Source organism: Larimichthys crocea, chromosome III (genome assembly GCF_000972845.2).
Source record: "Larimichthys crocea isolate SSNF chromosome III, L_crocea_2.0, whole genome shotgun sequence".
Taxonomy (NCBI): Eukaryota; Metazoa; Chordata; class Actinopteri; family Sciaenidae; genus Larimichthys; species Larimichthys crocea.
The window spans coordinates 37,669,903-37,688,905 of NC_040013.1; the positions used below are offsets into that span (position 1 = coordinate 37,669,903).

The 19,003-nt window shown below is 40.1% G+C and overlaps 3 protein-coding genes across 9 annotated transcripts in view; 1 reads left to right on the plus strand and 2 right to left on the minus strand.

Moving 5' to 3' along the window:
- Positions 1-29: 29 nt before the first annotated feature.
- On the minus strand, positions 30-11,896 carry cdc14b (cell division cycle 14B). 6 transcript variants are annotated; one of them, XM_010733532.3, is made up of 15 exons: positions 11,545-11,895; positions 10,212-10,302; positions 9,368-9,443; positions 8,846-8,938; positions 8,683-8,759; positions 8,434-8,500; positions 8,187-8,337; positions 7,863-8,093; positions 7,611-7,749; positions 7,349-7,514; positions 7,140-7,237; positions 3,083-3,130; positions 2,866-2,991; positions 2,185-2,353; positions 30-820 (listed from the first exon to the last, which is right to left on the minus strand). In XM_010733532.3, the coding sequence occupies exons 1-15, from the start codon at positions 11,651-11,653 to the stop codon at positions 800-802; spliced, it is 1,662 nt and encodes a 553-aa protein (XP_010731834.1). In that variant the 5' UTR covers positions 11,654-11,895; the 3' UTR covers positions 30-799. The 6 variants fall into 6 exon arrangements, with proteins under 6 accessions (XP_010731834.1, XP_010731836.1, XP_019123273.2 ...); XM_010733534.3 differs by lacking the exon at positions 2,185-2,353 and adding an exon at positions 1,016-1,081 and having other exon boundaries at positions 11,545-11,653; XM_019267728.2 differs by lacking the exon at positions 11,545-11,895 and adding an exon at positions 10,486-10,833.
- A 191-nt stretch (positions 11,897-12,087) lies between these two features.
- Positions 12,088-14,320, minus strand: prxl2c (peroxiredoxin like 2C). The gene is made up of 6 exons (XM_010733530.3): positions 14,063-14,320; positions 13,670-13,738; positions 13,150-13,203; positions 12,948-13,053; positions 12,717-12,851; positions 12,088-12,593 (listed from the first exon to the last, which is right to left on the minus strand). Exons 1-6 carry the CDS (start codon positions 14,243-14,245, stop codon positions 12,463-12,465), a joined length of 678 nt encoding a protein of 225 aa, XP_010731832.2. The 5' UTR covers positions 14,246-14,320; the 3' UTR covers positions 12,088-12,462.
- A 1,294-nt stretch (positions 14,321-15,614) lies between these two features.
- The window catches only part of fbxl17 (F-box and leucine-rich repeat protein 17), a 204,701-nt gene continuing 201,312 nt past the window's right edge, over positions 15,615-19,003 (plus strand). The window contains exons 1-2 of one of the 2 annotated variants that reach the window (XM_027277411.1): positions 15,615-15,871; positions 17,523-18,031. In XM_027277411.1, the coding sequence (XP_027133212.1) occupies positions 17,543-18,031 (489 nt within the window). In that variant the 5' untranslated portion in view covers positions 15,615-15,871; positions 17,523-17,542. The remainder of the gene's footprint in view (positions 15,872-17,522; positions 18,032-19,003) is intronic. The other variant, XM_027277410.1, reaches the window with a different exon arrangement.

Below are 19,003 nucleotides of genomic sequence, written 5' to 3' on the forward strand. Positions count from 1 at the left end.
AATATGGGACAAAGACAGAGCCAGAAGGATACTTTGAGTACAATTTATTTAAAAAGTCTGATTCTATACGCTTGAAGCAAATGTCTTCAGTGGATTATGAACATGAGTTAGACAAAGCCCCATTAGGACAATTGACATTTCATAGCATGATTCAAAAACATAGTACAAAATATTTAAAAAATACAAACTGAGTATATCAAATGTTGACATATTTACAATCTTGAAATACAGGAGCTGAAAAGCTTCATAAGTAATGATTTAGAATAGACAAGCCAGATATTGAGTACAAATGTGCATGGTATTGTATCTTGTGATGAAATTCTAATAGACCATGTTTTTATTACATCCACCAGTAGGTTTGTATTCCTGGTCAGATCCAACTATCCATCCAAAGTCAAACTGATTCTGCCATGATTATGAACCGGTATATCTACTGCACAGTGCTCATTTTGGAGGAAATGTGTTACGTGGATTCACATGCCATTCTGATATCTGTAGGTCCAATCCGTTTACTACGACATGCTTCAATAAGTAGGAACAACTAGGCAAAAATGAGAAGTTTGTTTCACGATTATGTGTTAAAAATATAAAAACCAAAGTGCCGTATGGGTAAAATAACTTGTAATCAAAAACAACTTATAAATGATTTACATATCCCATCTTTAAAGTTTGTTCCAACTTTTTTCTTAGACTTTAAAAAAAAAAAAAAACCTATTGAAAAGAGTACAGTTGTGTTTTCATTTCATGGTAAAAGTCTTCAGAATTTCCAGATCCACAGGCTCACCGAAGTAGCGGAGCTCTAGCTTTGGGAATGGAGTGACTATAAAAGGAAAGAAAAAAAAGTTGGCATTAATAGAGGGGTTGATTTCATTTTACATTACACTAATTAGTCAACATTTATTTCATTCATGCAAGCAGTGTTTATGCACATGAATCAGACATGTCTGTGAGACTGCTTGTTTGATACTATATAAAAATAGAGAACACATAGCACAGAAAGTGAAGAGACAGGTACCATAGCCTGGAATATCGAATTGATTGCAAAGAGCTGCGAGCTTTACGTCCTCTGGAGACAGTGCGTCTGTTGCATGTAAGAAATATAAAAGGAGGAAAAGATATAAATATTACAGCACCAGTAAAGGATGCAGACATGGATACAGAGTGGGCCAGAGGCAGAAGACACAGTGAGCAGAGTCCAGAGAAGCTATAGCCAGTCATACTTCCAAAACCGCTGTTCTTAAAAAGAACATGCAAGGAAAGCTATAGAAGAAAGCAGCGAAGAGACGGAGGCAACTGGAGTTTTAACAGGAAACCTGACAGTGGTGCATAAGCAGGGTCAGATTTACTTAATGTTAGTTCTGGTTCTATAGTGTTAGTACAACATCTGAGTAAATAAGAACTGTGGCTGGGTTGCACCATCATGGCTTAATTTTAGATTACAAACAACCACTTAGTTAACTATATTTGAAATCAACTATGTGGAAGTATTTGGATGTAACTTATTGAAAGGGATAAAGCTTTAACCGATTAACAATACAATACAAATCTTGACTGGAAAATTTTGGATAACAATTCTGTCCTTGCTATATATTTAATGTCTTTAACAAACATGTTGGCTTGCACTGCCAGCATAAATCCTAAAATGGAAAACGTGTGTAGGTTTAAAAAAAATAAAATTATATACTTTATGTACTCTCTCAAATACAATGCCCACCAAACATGTTAAACATCTTAACGGTCAGATCAAAATGCTAAAAAGTAAGATCTAAATTGAATCTTACTTATTCCTAACTGCATTAAAAAAAATCAGATTGAAAGTGTTTGTAGAAAAACCACAATTAGATTTTAGAGTTTAAACATTTAATCCTTGTTGTTGCATCCCAGCCTAAGTTCATTAAGTGATTATGATAGGTCCACTGTCTTAAAGAGGAAAAAGAGGGAGATCGCGGAGCCTCTGGATTTTGACTGGATTTACACAGGCACCAATGAAATGATCTTTAAACAGATCTGCTCATCCTATGGCTGCCAAAACTGAGGAGAAGCCTTTTAAGCATGACTTTTTCCTGTTTGGACAGCATAGAGAACATCTGTTTGCAGAAAAGTGATTGAAAAACTGAGTTTCTGTTTGTGTGCAAATGCAGTCCAAGTCTCCATATGGCTCAGAGTGGGTCTGAGGGAGCTTGCCTGCAGGTGGACCTGTGCCATGTTTAAGTTGATGAGAGTGCCTGTGTTGGCTGTGGCACTGGATGTGTCTCTATGGCTGCCACATGGCTCACAACACATTGGGTCTCTGTCGCCAGCCACTACATGCAAGTTGCCTAGGGACCTGACAAGTCTGGTGTGGCACAGGGAGCTGGCAGAGAAAAGGGAAGCTGTTAATTAACTCCACAAGGATTCATGGGTGGCTATAGCCTCTTGGTTGCTTTTCATCTGTGTCAACTGCACATAAAAACATATCAAAACAGAATTAAATGTACCATATTACAGTTTTGTTAACATGACAAAAATAATCTTAACTCAGGGTAGGCTTTATAACGTTTGGGGACAACTGAGAAAAATCTATTTGTTGATTAACAAGCTGAACTTTCAATGATAAAGCAAACTTGTGAACTTTGAGTTAACATAACTTGTCAAAATATTGTTCCTTCCCTATTCTTATTGTTACATTTCCTAATAAATATATTCAGTTAATAGTAATCTATAGAGAAGGTTAAATATGTATTTTCCTACTTACTTACTACTGATCTCATTTCAAGGCATCTGATGTCTACCTTGATAAGGTTATCCTTGTCCTGCTCTCCCGTATGATACATCTGGGCTATTATTGAGTCAACAAATGTCAAAGTGTCAAATCCAGCCACTGACCTTCCTCCTATTCCGCTGGCAGGCAGCGAGGTTCTGGTCCTCTTCCTGCTGTCTGAGTGGTCAGACAGAGCCAACGGGTTGACACTGGTCTTACAGCCCTGAACACTGGCCTGCAGGATGACCGTGCTGCAGAGGAAAAAAAATGTCATTAACTAGTCTGAGTCATGTTTAATGTAAAAGCACTAGTACACACGAGAGCGTGAACTATAAACTTTACCTTAGGGACTGTGATGATGACCTGGTGTGAATCTTATTCTCCTCTTGTCTGTGAAAACAAGTAACAACGGTAAAAAAAAAAATATCAATCAATCCTGATATTTTAAGAAACCTGAAAGAAAAAGGTGACAGGACAGAGTGGAGGCAGAGACTGTATGGAGATGAGGTAGTTCTAAAAAAAAATAAAAAAAAATCTCATAATGTTAGACTTGTGCACAGATCATTAATGCAGCCTTAGCACCCAGGTAGGATTAGTAAAGCCAAGTACCAGAAGAAGCCACGTGGTGGCACTAAACAACTTCGGAGGGACTTGATTTGTCTTTTCACAAAGTTATGATTTTCATTAAGAAGGCTTAACTTTCTGGTGGAGTTTATTTTTAACAGCTGGCACTGCTGTCAACACAACAACCAGCAAAAGCATGATGTTTAAAAATGACAGGATGATGGGAACACAGGGACAAAATCATTATGTATAGAAAACGGTAACAAGGACAACGCAGGAGCCTCTAATGTTTTAGATTAAAAAAAAAAAAAAAAAAACTGGCTCGGCTCATCAGCTTTATGTTTACTGTGCTTGCAGAAAGAATACAAGAGGATGATTTTGTATAAATTTCTGATTTGGTTTGGGAATTAAAAAGAGACTGGGGTCTCACTTACAGCATTCTCAGTTAGAGCTCCAGAAGGGGGGGCAGGACAGGTTTTTGGGGGGCTGACGGGCGGTAGAACTCATTGAAATCCTAACCCGTCTATACAGAAATGCAGGATGGAAGAAGGGAAGCCATACACAATCCACCACAGGGCAAGGCTACACAGGGAGGAGAGCAGCATGGCTACCAGCCATCTGAAAGGAGGACAAATCCAACAACAAGAGCAAACAGAAAAAAAGGGGAAAAAAAGGAAGGAGAGACAAGAGACGCCCAGGCAGGACACAAAGCCTCTGATGTTCTGCTTTTCCACTGGGACTGGATTAGATGAAATACCTTTCAAAGAGCTGTGCATCCAACAGTGCCAGTCAGCAAGTTTTTGTTATTCACTTGCTCTGATGTGTTAGCAGTTTGCTATGTACTTAAAACTCGACCACTGAGTTTTGAAGTTGATATCAATATTTAAGAGTTAAAAAAACAAACAAAAAAACATAATGATTTACTGGCTGATATTCAATTTTTACAGGCTGATACCAGCCTGCCAGTGTCGGTCGAGCTCTAATAGTTTTACCATTTGTAGACATGTTTTTGGTTTGGAGTTATCTATAATCACATTTTGTTCCACAAAAAAAAACAAAAAAAAACGGACCATTTAAAAAGAAGCTGGCAGGGACAGAAACCTGAAGGAGTGAACAAAGCTCAAATGGTACGTGTGCACTGATCCAGTCACAAAAGCAATGGAAAAACAACAGGCAATTGACAATGAACCCGGCCTAACATTAATTACATGTTAGACACACACAGATCGAACATAGAGGCATGTCCACGCGTGCATGTCCAAGGGTTTCATGCCTGTTGCCATGCATGAAAGAGGCAGAAAAGATGAAAAGTTCTCATATAAATCGTTGTGCTAAATTGTCACTGGAATCTAACATGCGCTTCAGTATTACATAATAAAAACAAACAGTGGAGCCAGATGGTGACGTTCAGCTGGAGGTTAGGTGTTTGTGCAGCAACGCATACGCCGATAAGGCATATGGCCTGAAGTGCAAGCAAATCTCCCGTCTGCCTCGACTCTTTCCTGAGAATGACAAGTACCCATTCTCATCTCATTGTCTCCTCAGAAGCTTACAAATGTCGTTTTATATCCTTTGTATTAGGATGAATTTACCATTCCAACAACACCATTTAAAACCTCTAATTAAAAACACGTCAGTCAAAGATCATTCTAACTCTTAAATACTGTTGTCATTTTCCAAAAACACAGCGGTTAAGCGGTTGAGCAGGCTAGTTAAATAGGTTACCGATCAATAAGTACTTACTGCACATCAGAACAAGGAACAAGTTTCCCATACTAACATTTTTAAAGTGCCATGTCAGTAGTGCAAGCCAAGCACTAAAACATTCAATTCAACTAATCCAGATCTTCCATAAAACCATGATTAGTTGAATAATTGGTGCTGTTGTTAACAGCAGGCTCAACTTCAGAGCGTCACTGTAACTCAGAGGATATCTTGGATAAGCCTCGATATCAAAGCAGAACAGCTCAGTGTATCCATGAGAGGCAGATAATGAAAAGGCGTGTAAATGTATTGCATCCACTAAGTGCATATCCACTTCACACCATAGTCATCCAGAGAAAGAAAGAAAAAAACAAAACAAAAACTTCAAGTCAGCCATACCATTCACTGGCACAGCAACCATTTCTACAGGAAGAGGATGTCAGCTAGAAAGGAAGTGACATGCACTTACCTCCATCATACAAAACCTCACATCCTCTCTCTGTTTTTCCTCTCCCCCACTCTTTCTCTGCCTCTCTCTGCTATTTTTTCAACGGCAGGCAACACATCGGCCACACCGTACCCATGAGGTTGCAGCAGAACACTACCACCTGCCTGACATGGGACAACAAAAGCCAAAGCCATATGGGTACATTGGCAGCGGCCAGTCAACCATCCTCAGCCATGCTGAAACCCAACCTCCCACGGCTTGATTTACACGGGCACAAATGAAGCAGACTTTATTTCGGGAACAACAAGGAAGCAAAGAGTGCAGGCTAGTCACATTACACTAGTCCAGCTCTTCTCATATGCTTGTTTCACACAGAAATACTAGAAACCAAATCAAACTTGACATAATGACGTGTTTACATGGTGACTTTTGCCACACTTTTATTGGCAACTAAAATAATTGTGATGCTGTTTGATGCAATGCATGTTTGTTTTTTTTCCTCTAGATTAATCAGTTTCAAATTTCACAACTGCCAGTGAGAATGTCCTATCGCTGCACAGCACAGACTTACAGAGAAACAGAGACTTTGCTTATTTAAAGTTTAAATATTGATTTACATGCTCCCACATCAGGGATCAGTTCTGGGTTGCAGTGACCCCATGTCCATTTGCTTACCACCCCGGTGACCTGACATCAGTTCAAATAGATCAAGGTCAGTTTTGTTTCTAACATTCTCCTGCCTTTACTTATAATCCAACACTGATATGTGATTGTGGCTACTTCTGTTCCCTTCTGCTGAATTTATTTGTTCTGAACATTTAAATCTATTGCACCACATTTCCATTACTTTATGAGGTGTTATGGATGTATACCTGCAGTCTTCTTTTTTTTCAAAATGTTGCCTAAAATGTAAATTGTCTGAGCTTGTTTGCAAAGTCTTCTATTGGCCAAATTACCACAAGGACATGATTACATAGTGACAAGCAAACTCTATATTGATTTTGGCTTTATAGTTCCCACAACCAGATTAATTAACCGTGTAGTAAAACAAATTCATAGATTATATGTTTAACTTTAATTTCTACATCTTTTGTGCCTTTCTAAATCCAGCCCTCCACAAAGAGTTTTTTTTGATTGTGTATCAGATAACTCCAACCCAGCCACAGAGCAACTCACTCTATTTTTAATATTTGACCTGCTTCCTCGACTTATTGTTCATCCTCATCGCTCACTGATTATAAAGGCAAATAGGATGACTTAAATTGCACTTGATCTGCACGTGATGACATTTAATCAAACCTGAACCTGAAGGAGGACACAGAAACACAGTTATTAAAATATTACAGATAGGGAGGAGGAGATGGATGCTGCCTAGTTCTTTAACTCTTATATATAAATTTTCAGAAATGAAAGCTGGCTACTCTGAATAAACACTGAGGAAAGGAGAAAGCTCATCAAATGAAAAACAAACAAAAAAACCCAGATAAATGTAAGAAAGAAATCCACACTTCCTGGTCATTATGAAATCTAATTATTCAAATCATAAGTTACTTATGATTTGCAAAACTACTATATGTGTGTAATGGTCCAAGTGACTGACAAAGAGAGGCACTGCTCATTTTACAGTACTACAACACGTCAGCATGATGCATGGTGAGACTTGCATGCTGCCTGGGTACTTACGATAGTGAACCTGATGACGATCTGGCCTGCCTCTTGCTCTTCAGGGCGCGCAGTTTATCTCCCTGTGTGAGGCCATTCCTCTCCTCTTCATCATTATACTGTAAAATGAACAAAAAGTAATGAACAGACAGAAGACAATGTTTTCTGTTTAAAAAAATTAAATTAGCAATTTCTCTAGCTGAAAGCAAGAGCGTCATTTCAAAACTCACCAATTCCATTTCTTCTTTCTTGGGTGCCCTGTTCTTGTTGCTTCCATTGATAGTTATGTCATCCACTCCAGACAGGATCCTGGTCACAGCCATCTTTCCATTCTCTCGTTCATTTAGCATCTTCTCCTGGAAAACATCTCCCTCTGCCCATAGACTGTTCTGCTTCCTGAAAGAAAAAGGCCCACAAAATAAAATGATATAGAAATACGTGACATTTCAAAAACAGTGAAATTTTGAAAATCCTGCTTTAGTGAACACATACTCTTCAACAAAGTTCTGCTGAGGCCCAATGATGGACCCTGGTCGGCAGATCCGTATCCAGGCGATGGCTTCTGCAGCAGTCAGCCGGTAATGTTTCATCATATAACAGCCAATCAGAGTACCAGTCCTCCCCAGACCAGCTAAAAAGGGGGAAAAGGGGGGTAAGGTAAATTCTACAAGTAACTGGACATTGAGGGTATGCGGCCCCAAGTGTGTATAGCCAGAATATTTTTTGCTGTGTGAGAAATCTGACCTTTGCAGTGGACAGCAATGGCTCCTTCTGCATTCTCACAAATGTTGAGGAACTTCCTGACGATGGAGTCGTTTGGTGTACTCCCATCCACAAAGAACAGATCGTGGTGCTCAAACCCAGACTCTGTGAAACGCCTGGCATCATACATCTTCTTATTGAGCCTGATGATAGCGGTGACGTTATGATTTCTGAAGTATGGGATGTAGGCCTCAGGAGCGTGCAATGGGTACCCTGGGGTAAAAGAAAAAACATTGTTTACAAGGTGTTAAAATTATTATTTTTTACATATAGGTACATCAGAAAACTGCGATACATTTCACTTACCATTCTCTATTTTACTTTTTGGATGAGGCCCACTGAATGCAAGGAACTTTCCTGGAATTATCCAGTTTAAGTCTCCATTTTCTGCTCTCTCGTAGTGCTCATATTCTTCCACATCAAAGTTGGAGAAGTCGAGCCAGCCGTACTGCAGAGCCTTGTAGATGGTTGAGAGGGAGTTAATTTCATTAGGTGCATGACACAGCAAGCAAGCAAAAAAGAAAAATAAATTAATCAATCTTAAAAAACGTACCTTGTGAATGGCACGTAGGCAATCAAGGATGTTCAGATTGTACATGCAGGTTCCAAACGAAGCATCTCTGAAACATAACATATGAATAAATATTTTAACCTATACACTTGACCGTTTGTCTTTCAAATCAGTCTCCAATAAGCAAAATATGATACAGGACTATTATAAATGGCAACGTTGATACTGATACTGCCCAGTATGTATCAATGTATCAATGATAAATCTATGCAGCAATAGCGAAATTGTTACCTGAATGGAATATATGTTGAATTCCTCGACACCAGCAGACTGTAGGCCTCCTCAGGCATCATGTTAAGATTCATTACCTTAAAATACGAATGCCCAATCAGCAATTACATTGCAATATAATTTCAAAAGCCAAATGAAACATAAGTGTTTGTACACCACTTACTGCATATGAGCCAATTAGGTAGGCAGCGTTGACTTGTTTCTTCTGATCTCCACAGGTATAAAATATGATTTTCTTCCTTGAGAGTGTAAGGGACTGCACAAAGACAATAATAAACTGTATGAACTGACGTGATACTTTGATTTATTTGACTCACAAATACGATATTAATTGGAGACATTACGGTACTCAAACAAAAATGTAAATTCCTTATGGATAAGAAATTAAACTCAAATGAAATAAAGACTTCAGTACAAAGTTGCTGCTTAGGTGGCAGAGTGAATGATTAGACAAAATGCTAATTAGACAAAATCCCCACAAATCACAAACTGACACAAAACGGGGACATAAATTTAGCTGTAAAAATTGACAAGCATTGCTAATTGGTATGTTAAAAAAACAACAACTATAAACTGACTTAATGTTACCTAACTTCTGCAGGCATGAATAGATATTTATTGAGCTGTTTTGCGTCCCCACCCTTTTCTTCCAGGAAGTGCAATTAAGAGCAGCGGTTTACTTTACCTTGAGCTTCTTTGTCAGCTTGCAACAGAAGCGATAAAACATGGCCAGGTTAAGGGGACCAAAGTCTGCATAGAAGCTGCAAGAGGGGGAGGGAGGGACAGCGAGAGAGAAGGAGACAGAGACAGAAGAAGAAAGAGAGTGTCAGTGGCTATTTATGCAACCAGCTACAGTCTCTGGGGAAGCTTCACTGGATGGAATCAGCTAGCCTCGGACTGAAACAGAAAAATCACTGACAGAGTGAAAACTATATTTGGAGGCATTTAATGATGTGGTGGGTCAGTCAGAACAGGACAAAATGCTTGCAAAGACAAGGGGTCCTTTTTTTTTCTCGTACCACTGGCACAAAAATGACTGTGAAAGGTCATGTCCTCTAACAACCTAACAACTGCCCATTGAAGCCGTGCCTCCTACTACAAGCTCTGAAACTTTGGCTGTGGCATGGCGTCTTTAGTTGCCTTTAATTTTTAATCCTGTCTGGGTTACGTGGATTTCTTCCTAAAAGCAGAAATAGTCAGTCGTGTCTTTTCCTGATACCAATCTAGCAACCGATCATTGAAGCTATGTCCCTTATGACAAGCTCTGAAACTTTGGCTGTGGTAATGTGCTTTTATTTGGCTTTAATTTTTTAAATCATGCTGTAGACACTTGGATTTTTCCTGACAGTAAAAATTAAGGAAATCGGGCATTACTATCAACCTTCACGTGACATTTGAGCTACAAAATGACCCATCTGAATATGTTGTGTAACTTCTGCAATTCAAACTGGACTCACTTTTTGAAAAAAACTGCACTGTAGGCCCCTTTAAAATGCAACCAGCATTTTGGGATACCTGTAATAACTTACTTCTCATATGCCAACTCTTCATCTATGCAGAAACAGTGTCGTTCGGCTGTGCTCTTGATCTTTTGCTTTAGTATGGCGAAATAAAGTTGATCTGGAGGAGGGAGGAGGGGCAGGGCGACAAAATGAAGAGGCAGTTAGTTGCTTTTGTCATGCACACACACACACACACACACACACACACACACACACACACACTTCTGTTGTCTCTCATTTCCAATCCCAAATCAAATCATCTTTACCCACAGCATACTCCCTTCCTTGTCTAGCTACTTACCCTTGATAAACTCAATGCATCTCGACGAAACTTCGTCCGAGGTCATCTTGCTCACAGTTTTGAACATGACGTGTTTTTTTTTTTTTTGCAGAGAAATGTACGCGGTTGAATTTCTTCACGAGGACTTGCGCATGCTGCGTACAACTAACTAATAAACGCGCGCGGAGGTCAAAAAAGTTAAAAGCGCCAACTTAAAACTTTAAAGTCACACGAGAAACGCTTTTGTGCGTGTTTTTCTTTTTCTCTCTTCTCCTCTCTTCGGGACAGTTAAGTTTCCAGTCGAAGAGCGAAGGAGAGTTTCGTGTGCAAGTGCGCACTCTGCTAAAAATGATCTCCACCCGACCCCTCCCCTACGATGTTCCGCGGGAACGCTATTGGCTGCGAGAAGTGCAGGGCGGTAGCTGATTGGACGGAGGTCCTGTCAGTCAGGCTTTGCTCCACCCATCCCAGTTTAAAGTTCTCCACATAAGACACATGATAGGCCCCGGGAAGGTTGCCCAAGCGGTTGCTAGGACGATCCCTCAGCCAATTCAATTCGTGATTTCCACTTCCACGAACCTCCCTCTCTCAGATTTGATCTGCGCAGGGATGCACGGGAACCAGGAAAACCCCATCAAAGATGTGAATAAGAACACAGGAGGAGACTGACAGTGATATATATGATAACAATACACCACTCCACCTCTTTATATACATGTATAACTCACACGCAGTCCATAAAACATGATGCAGGTGCAGACAAAGCGACACTCTGGTGTAATTCATTGCTCTTTTATAACACCAGTGCAAAAACTGCATTGCTAATATTGCGTATTTTGTGCACAGGCTGCGGGGTTAAGTCGACGCAAACCCAGTGCATTGACGATAAAAGGACAGACGGTGTCGCCATATTAGGTCAATAGCTGAAGAAAGGGGGGGAAGAAAAAAAAAATCAAATACTTTCACACACCCATGTCATTTAAAACGCAGCGCTGTACATGCGCACTCAGCCGTGTGAGTCTGCACATAATTGCCAACTAGTCCTAAAGTTGACAGGGTTCATTCTGCAGACCCACTTACCTGTTATCTCAATGTAAATATCAGAGTTTGGCGCCGCCTCTGAGCTGTTGTGAGCTGCACAGCGCTTTTTCCTCGACTCGGCTCGTCTCCTCTCGCTCTTGCGCTTCATTTTCTCCTCAGGGTTTGCACGGTGGACATTCCCGGGGCAGCTGCTACAAGACCTCCTCCGCTTCACAGTGCAGTGGCTTTTGGTTGCTGTGTTATTATTATGGCATGTCTTGCTCCTGCACTGCTGCTGCTGCTGCTGCTGCTGGTCGGTGTCTGCGTATGTGTGTTGTATATGTGTCAACCGAGGTACAGTTGCCTGCTCTTGCCTCTCTGGTGGTGGTGACGTCTATGAGCAGGGGCAGGTTTTCTGCTTTCTGAATCCCCTGCATGTGACGTATCAGGATTAGATGTCCAGTGCCCACCCTTCACTGTTCAATTGCAGCAGCTGTATACAGATAACATGTTGGAGATGTTGTTCTGGGTTGCTGAAGATCCCAGATCCCATCTGGATATGACACTGATTTGAGTGTATGTGAGTAGACAAATGCAGCCAAGAAATAGCAACATAACTTTATTTTTCATAGAATAAACAGTGTCGATATGAGGTGTGCACATAAAAAGAAGACCCTGCTAACATCAGTGCAACATGTTATGAAGTGTTCATAAATATTAACCATCTTATTACAAGTATTGGAGCAGATATATACAGAATAAGACGTGATGACTCTGATAGAAAAGGTAGAAAATGAAACACCAAAAAAAAAGGTAATACAATCATACCACCCTTACACCCTCAGCTACAAATCACGCCTGCTTTCAGACTACAGACTGTACAAATAAATGTAGGCCACAAACAAACGTACAAGCATGTGCATTTCTGCAGAATAATCACGGTGATGTGGGGCAAAGCACTCTCAGGTGGCCAGCTAGTTACACATGGATGATCTTTGGCCTATCACTGAAGTCCAGAGTCTGTTGAACTCCGGCGAGCTGCAGGAGCCAGTTAATGGGCATGTGGTCCAGGCGGTTTGTGTCAAAATGGGAAAAATGAACTTGAGAGCCTGTGTGCGCGAGCAAAAGGGAAAAGATACAGTCTGACACAGTGGATACAGATAGATATAAAAACTGGGCATGTACAAAGATGTACAGAGAAGAGCATTTAGAGAAAGAAGGAGAAATCTTACCTGGTCCTGCAATAATGGCTCCACCTTGCTGATGTAGGTCACCCTGGAAGTCAAATACAGGGCTAGTCATGGCCCTCCATATACTCTTCATTTGTCCCATAAACATACCAGACTTCACATGGGGACTAGGGTGGGCTAAGTACACACAAACATACAGACACAATGCAATTATTCATGAATTACCATCCCATAATCTGCTGGCTTTATCATATCATACTGTTATTGCTTTACCTGAGTCTGTAAATCTTTCCTCTGTCTTCATCCCAAGCTTTTGATAAATGCACCTCTCCGGGTCCACATACATTTCATAGGGATAGCCCGTCAGTGAGCAGAATGGCTAGATGAGATGGAAAACACATCAGCATAATGGGAACATGTGTGGCAGACTGACATTATGCATATGGGAAAATATATAAAGCAAAATAATTATTACCTCTATATGATGGTGAGCAGACTGACCAATCACAACCAGTCTAACGTCAGCATCCTGCAGCAACACATGACATATCCACCAAATTTACAGCTATCCAACAAATCACTAGAATATTATCTCTGATTTGCATGTCAAATTTGTTGAGCTAATTTAACTGCTTTATATACTGCTGACTAGATTTATCTACAGCAACTCGTCATGTACTGTATGATCATTGCATATCATCACACATCATTTATAACATCATTGCTGTCCTGGGAGAAGCTCATATCTCTAAAAAGTCAACTGTTATCAAGCCCTGTTTTCAGATTTGTGACAATGCATTTTACAGCTAATCCAAGTTTAAAAAAACAAACAGATTTTTATTAAGTTTCAGGAGTAAGAGACAGAATGGTATGAAAGCTAAAATAGAAAAACATACTATACGATACTTGAATAAATGCCATGAGTTTACATTCCACCACTGCAAATCTGAACTATGCTGCCTTTTGTTCATTCATAGTCATAAATCTGGACTTACCTCCAGGGCTTTTTTAGGTATTTTGCTCAAGTCTTCCACATATTCTTTACAGCTATAGCACAGGAAATTCTGTAGGGACACACACACACACAGTATATACACATATAATATGTTCATAGGCTACTTTTTAAAAAACTCAGTATAACGTTTAACCCTCTGTCTTCACCTATGGACATGATCTCTCTCAATTCTTCCAAATCCATCATAGCATGGGAAGTTGTTGGGGCATCTGTCCAGCAAGGCTGAAGCTCACCTGTTACCTGATTTGATGCCTTTAACAGAAACATCTTTGGAGGCCCAATCTACTTTATTTGAGATTTTACGAGTGCAACTTCAGGCAGGATAGCCTATGACTCATCAGCAAGATCAAGCCAAACAAAGTTTTCCCCCTACCCGCACGAAAATTATCACCGATTTCCTGTCTTGATGTAATTTCTTGAAGGGAATAGAGACTCCATGCCGGTCGTATATTATACAATCCTCGACGTCTTCAAGAGGAATGTCGACAGAAGAGGTTCCGATTTCTCGATTTTCTTTAGTGACTTGCCGAGTTATCGGTGAAAACTCTTCAGCCATTTTTTTTTTTTCCTGGGGCTTCCTGAAGTCGCACTGCTATTTTGGGAGGGTGCGTTCAGGGTGGAGTGGTGCTGGTGGCTGGAAATTCACGCCCATATGTCCTCTGTGTGTGTGTGTGTGAGAGAGAGTGAGAATGGAAGAACATTTTTATTTTATTCCATAGGTCTAATAATAATAGTTAATAGAGCTGTTTTAAAAAAAACCATTTAATTTAATGCAAAAGAGAAACTGAACGCAGCAGGCTGTACATGTGGTTCTGCAGTGTTGGGTTGTAACTGATTACATGTAATTAGGATTACTTCATCAGATTACAAAAATCAAGTAAATATAATCAACCCAGACTATGTTACACCTGTAAAATCTAACGTGATCCAATACAACAGCTCTGCCATGAATTATACTTCTACTTTATATTAATTATTGAGGTCATAGTGAGTATTATATAATGAAAGTTATTTCTAATATTAGGGCCCTCTCATGTACGTAAATGAATTTATTGTAGAGTTGTTGTATTGGTTGACACTAGACTGTACATGTTTCCCTAATGAAGTGGACGGCGAAGTTAACATTGTCCACAATTGCTTGATTGCATTTTTAAAACATGGCAATTAAGAAATTCTTAAACTTTTTGCTAATCCAGTGAATTATATACAACATTGGCATGCGATTTGTGTTCAGTAAACATGACTGCTGCAAAATATGCACCACCAACCATGACTGCTACTGTACTAGGACTTTTTTTGTGCAATACTTCTGCAAAGCATCCGTTACTTTACTCTGTCTGCAAAAATGCAATCAACCAGGACTGTGTGCAATACACTTGTCACTTTACTCTCACTCTCAATATTTTACATAGTGTAGTATGTCCTATTTATATAGCATGTTTAAATATACTTATACAGTGATACCAATACTCATACTTGACACAACCTGTTTATGATTGTAAAGTGTATAGTACATGTATACATATTTTGCATATTCTATTTTAAATATTTTTTTAGGATTATATATATATATATATATTTTTTTTTTTTATATTTTTTATTATATTGTATTCTACTTCTATACTTCCCCCTTCATATTTAGTGCTGTCACTGCAGCTAGTGCTCTCACTGCTGAGCTGACCGGTTCTTCTCGTCCAACACATTTCGTTGTATTGTTGACCCTGTGATAACTTGTACATGACAAATAAACCTGAAAACTGAACTGACTTCTAGAAAACGGGTCATTCTCATTAATGCACATTTGCTAGCTTTGCATATTTTAACGCCAATACTTATATGATTTTACTTGTAGCTGTGCATTTCTACACTATGTGCCATTGCTACTTTCACCTACTTTCTTCCAAACATCTCCCCCGGTGACGAATTACGAATCGCCCTGCTCGGCTTCCTTACCGCTACCCTCTCGGTGCGGAAGTGTTGTCCTCAGCTGAAGAGCAGCAGCAGAGCCGGAGCTGCCTCTGTTTGGACAAACACTACGCTGGTTTCACTAGCAGGCTTTTTCTGTTTTTTTTTTGTGTGTCCGTGTCTTTCCTGTCGGGACTTGTCAGCGCTCCTCTTGACCGTGCAAGCATAGCAGTATTATGCGAGCAGCGTGCGGTGTGTGGGAGCACCGTGTGAAGTGGTGAGAGATGTTTTCATGTTGTCTCCTGCAGCTAACTTAGCATCCAGTGATGGAGGAGCAGGGCTAGCCTGTCAGAAAGCTGGACTGGGTTAGACCTGGAGCCGTGTCTTTTTCTTTTCCTCTCTCTCTCTCTCTAAAGGAACGACGTGAATGTGTGGAGCAAACATTAGACACAAAGCTGTCGCTAAACCAAACCATCACGTTAGGCTTGCTTTGTATGTGTATGTGTGTGTGTGCGCTGAACAAATGGCCACCTGTTCACTGTTTACATCTTTTCATTCGTTGCTTGCATCGTTGCTGCTTTCTTGGCTGGACTACGCTATAGTAGTACTATACTACTACTATGCTGTGAGGCTCGTTGCTCCTTTTGTGTGTGTGTGTGCTCCACATGCAGGGTTAGACTCTCCACTTAAATATATAAATGCTTTTTATTACATTTCATTGCCACTCTAGTAATGTGTACTACACGATGAGAAGAGTGTAATGACACTGCCGGCGTCTATTTTCAGCATAATGTGTGTTCCCAGCTGTTCAGTATATATAGATCTGTCATGAATCGTCCTTGACTTTATTTTTTCAGATCTACCTTAATACTAGGCTCATTGTTATGTGTCATTATGTTATTGTTTGCTCTGATTGTTCCACACTGGTTGTCAGTGGATTTCTATCTCATGCCAATAGGTGATGGAGGACGATATTTACGGTCTTTGCTCAAAAATGCATTCTGACGTTTAGCTGAAGATCATATGAGGCTTCAGCTGTCTGAGCTGTCGGGCAAGTCAAGGTGGTACCCTCTGAAGTTACAGGGTCTCTGGTAGTACTATCTCTTCAGCTCTGCAAAATGTCTCTGTGCAGGGCGACACAAAGAGAAAATATGCTTTGTTTCATGAATACGAAGGGAGATATTTGTGTGTTTGTATACATTTTTTTTTTAGGTTGCTGTGGCTGAAGTGAGGTAAAGTGGGTCGTCCACTTATCAGGAGATCAGTGCATTTCTAAGTGTCAGTGGGCAAGACACTAAACCCCAAACTGCTCCTGAAAGCCGTGCCATCGCTGTGTGAATGTGTGTGAGTGATCAGTTCCTTTCTGATTTACAGGGCAGCCACAGCCGTCGGTGTATGAAAGTGTGTAAGAATGTGATGTGTTGAGTGGTCGGAAGACTAGAAAGGTGCCACATAAGTACATTTACCATATTCTAGAGGATATTGTTTGCTGGGGAATTTGGCTGTTCCCTTTTCTTTGCTGATGGATGTCTCTACTTATAAAGCAACATTCACTTTAAAATGTTGGTTTTGCTGGAATGTAAAATAGTTGTACTAGAACATGATTGTGAAAAGGTAGATTTATTTTCTCCACCACCTTACTTACCTTTAGTGTTGTCAAGTACTGAAAAGTTAATAAAATGCTTTATCAGGCCTTAAGTTTAAATATTCCTTTCCGTTTATTTCTGCAAAGTTCTTCTGTGGTAACTCTGCTCTGTTTGAGACCTTTTACTTGTTTTGTTAAACTAAAAAGAAAAGAGCTTAAAGGTAAAATATTGAGTATTGTTTTGGTATTGGTAACAAATTGTTTGTATTGACACCCTTGACCTTCAAGGTCTGTTTCTGAATAACGAATAATAATAATAATGAATTGACTCTTGTTGTTCTAGAGTTTCCTTGAATCATCTATATGGGCCATCTTCTCTCGAAAAATGGTTACCGCCTGAAGAAGAGGACACGCAAGTTGCATCACAGGAAGAAGAAGAAGAGGAATTGTTTCCTGCAGCTGCCCTGCATGCTCTGCTTCATTGTCCACAGCAACAGCACCGGTCTTGACGACGACAGCGACCACTTGGAGGCTGGGGTCAACGGCAGCGTGTGCCGCCACAACAGCATCACCGGAATAAGTGTCCCTGGTGTGGGTGGAGTTGGCATCGGAGCAGCCGCTGCCTCAAAGCTCGCTGAGCGATACGCAACACTTGCATCTCCTGAGGACTGCTCCAAGTTCCTGTTGTCACCACGGGAGTTGGCTATCTGGGAGGGCCAAGGGAGGAGCCTTTTATCAGCTGTTCCTGCAAAACTGATTCCACCACCGGCGCTGTTCAGAACCGCTGGGGTGTCTGTGACCGTGCCCATACCTGTACCTGTGCCTGGCTGCACCAGCGACTACACTGAGATGGTAAGGAGCTGGTGTTGCATCAACAATACCAAACATTGTAGTTGGTGAAGATACAGCATGGACCTAAATCTGTACAGATGGCCTAAGCATCTATGAATTAGCAGTGATGCTAATGGTTAATATGACTGTCTTAACTTTATAAGTTTACTAATATGTAGCCGTGGGATATAGTTTAGTTATTTTACCAGAACAATCGGTCCATCACCAGGTTAATGTGGGAGGATCTCTTAGAAAGGCTAGGTATAATAGTTCTCATTACCCCTAAAAGATTAAAGGTTAAAAACTATAAGCTGACTAAAATGTGTTTGAACAAAACCTTCATGTCTGCGTAAAGTAAGAATAAATATGTGTTCTGAGTTTGTTAGTCCAAAGAAGAAAGTGTGATTAACCACCCAGACAAATTTGAATAATTATGAATGAAAACATTGACAAGTTTATAAAATTAGGGATCAAAATCAGGTAAAAATGAGCAGTATTAGAAGTGACTGAAACGTGTCAGATAAGTTCATAAAATGACATGACTAACTTTGAAACACTCTGAGCGGGACTGATTACTCTCTCTGCTAGGGATGCAGGGGTATGCTCAGGGTGACCTCAGCGTGTCATCGAGCCGCCCTTTAAGGACCGCCCACAGAATCCTGGACTGAAAACTCTTTTAACCTCTAACTCCACATTTCAGTAATATATAGTTCAAAGGCTTTTCACATGTTTTCAGCAACTATTCTCCAACATCTTTAATGTATTTGGAAAGAAATCTCGGAATTGCCTTTGCACTGACCTTAACTGAACAAGCACAATCTGTTTATAAGAACATGCAATACAAAAATGTATGTAAATTGCTTGAAATTAACACAAAATTGTTTATGGGAACACATGACTCTTCAATGAATAGATAATTCCTAAAAAACTAAAAAAATAGCATAATAACAATATCATATAAACTAGTATCTCAGTATGCAGTACAGACTTATC

What these genes read in the sequence shown, in the direction of transcription:
- cdc14b (XM_010733532.3), bottom strand. Translation starts at nt 11,653, where the DNA reads ATGAAGCGCAAGAGCGAGAGGAGACGAGCCGAGTCGAGGAAAAAGCGC. An exon ending in AGAAAGAAGAAATGGAATTG is followed by an intron (nt 7,238 to 7,348) that starts GTGAGTTTTGAA and finishes TTCATTTTACAG; the next exon opens with TATAATGATGAAGAGGAGAG. An exon ending in TGGCACAGGTCCACCTGCAG is followed by an intron (nt 821 to 2,184) that starts GCAAGCTCCCTC and finishes TTCCTTTTATAG; the next exon opens with TCACTCCATTCCCAAAGCTA.
- prxl2c (XM_010733530.3), bottom strand. Translation starts at nt 14,245, where the DNA reads ATGGCTGAAGAGTTTTCACCGATAACTCGGCAAGTCACTAAAGAAAAT. An exon ending in GGAAAGATTTACAGACTCAG is followed by an intron (nt 12,852 to 12,947) that starts GTAAAGCAATAA and finishes GTGTGTACTTAG; the next exon opens with CCCACCCTAGTCCCCATGTG. An exon ending in AGCCATTATTGCAGGACCAG is followed by an intron (nt 12,594 to 12,716) that starts GTAAGATTTCTC and finishes TCGCGCACACAG; the next exon opens with GCTCTCAAGTTCATTTTTCC.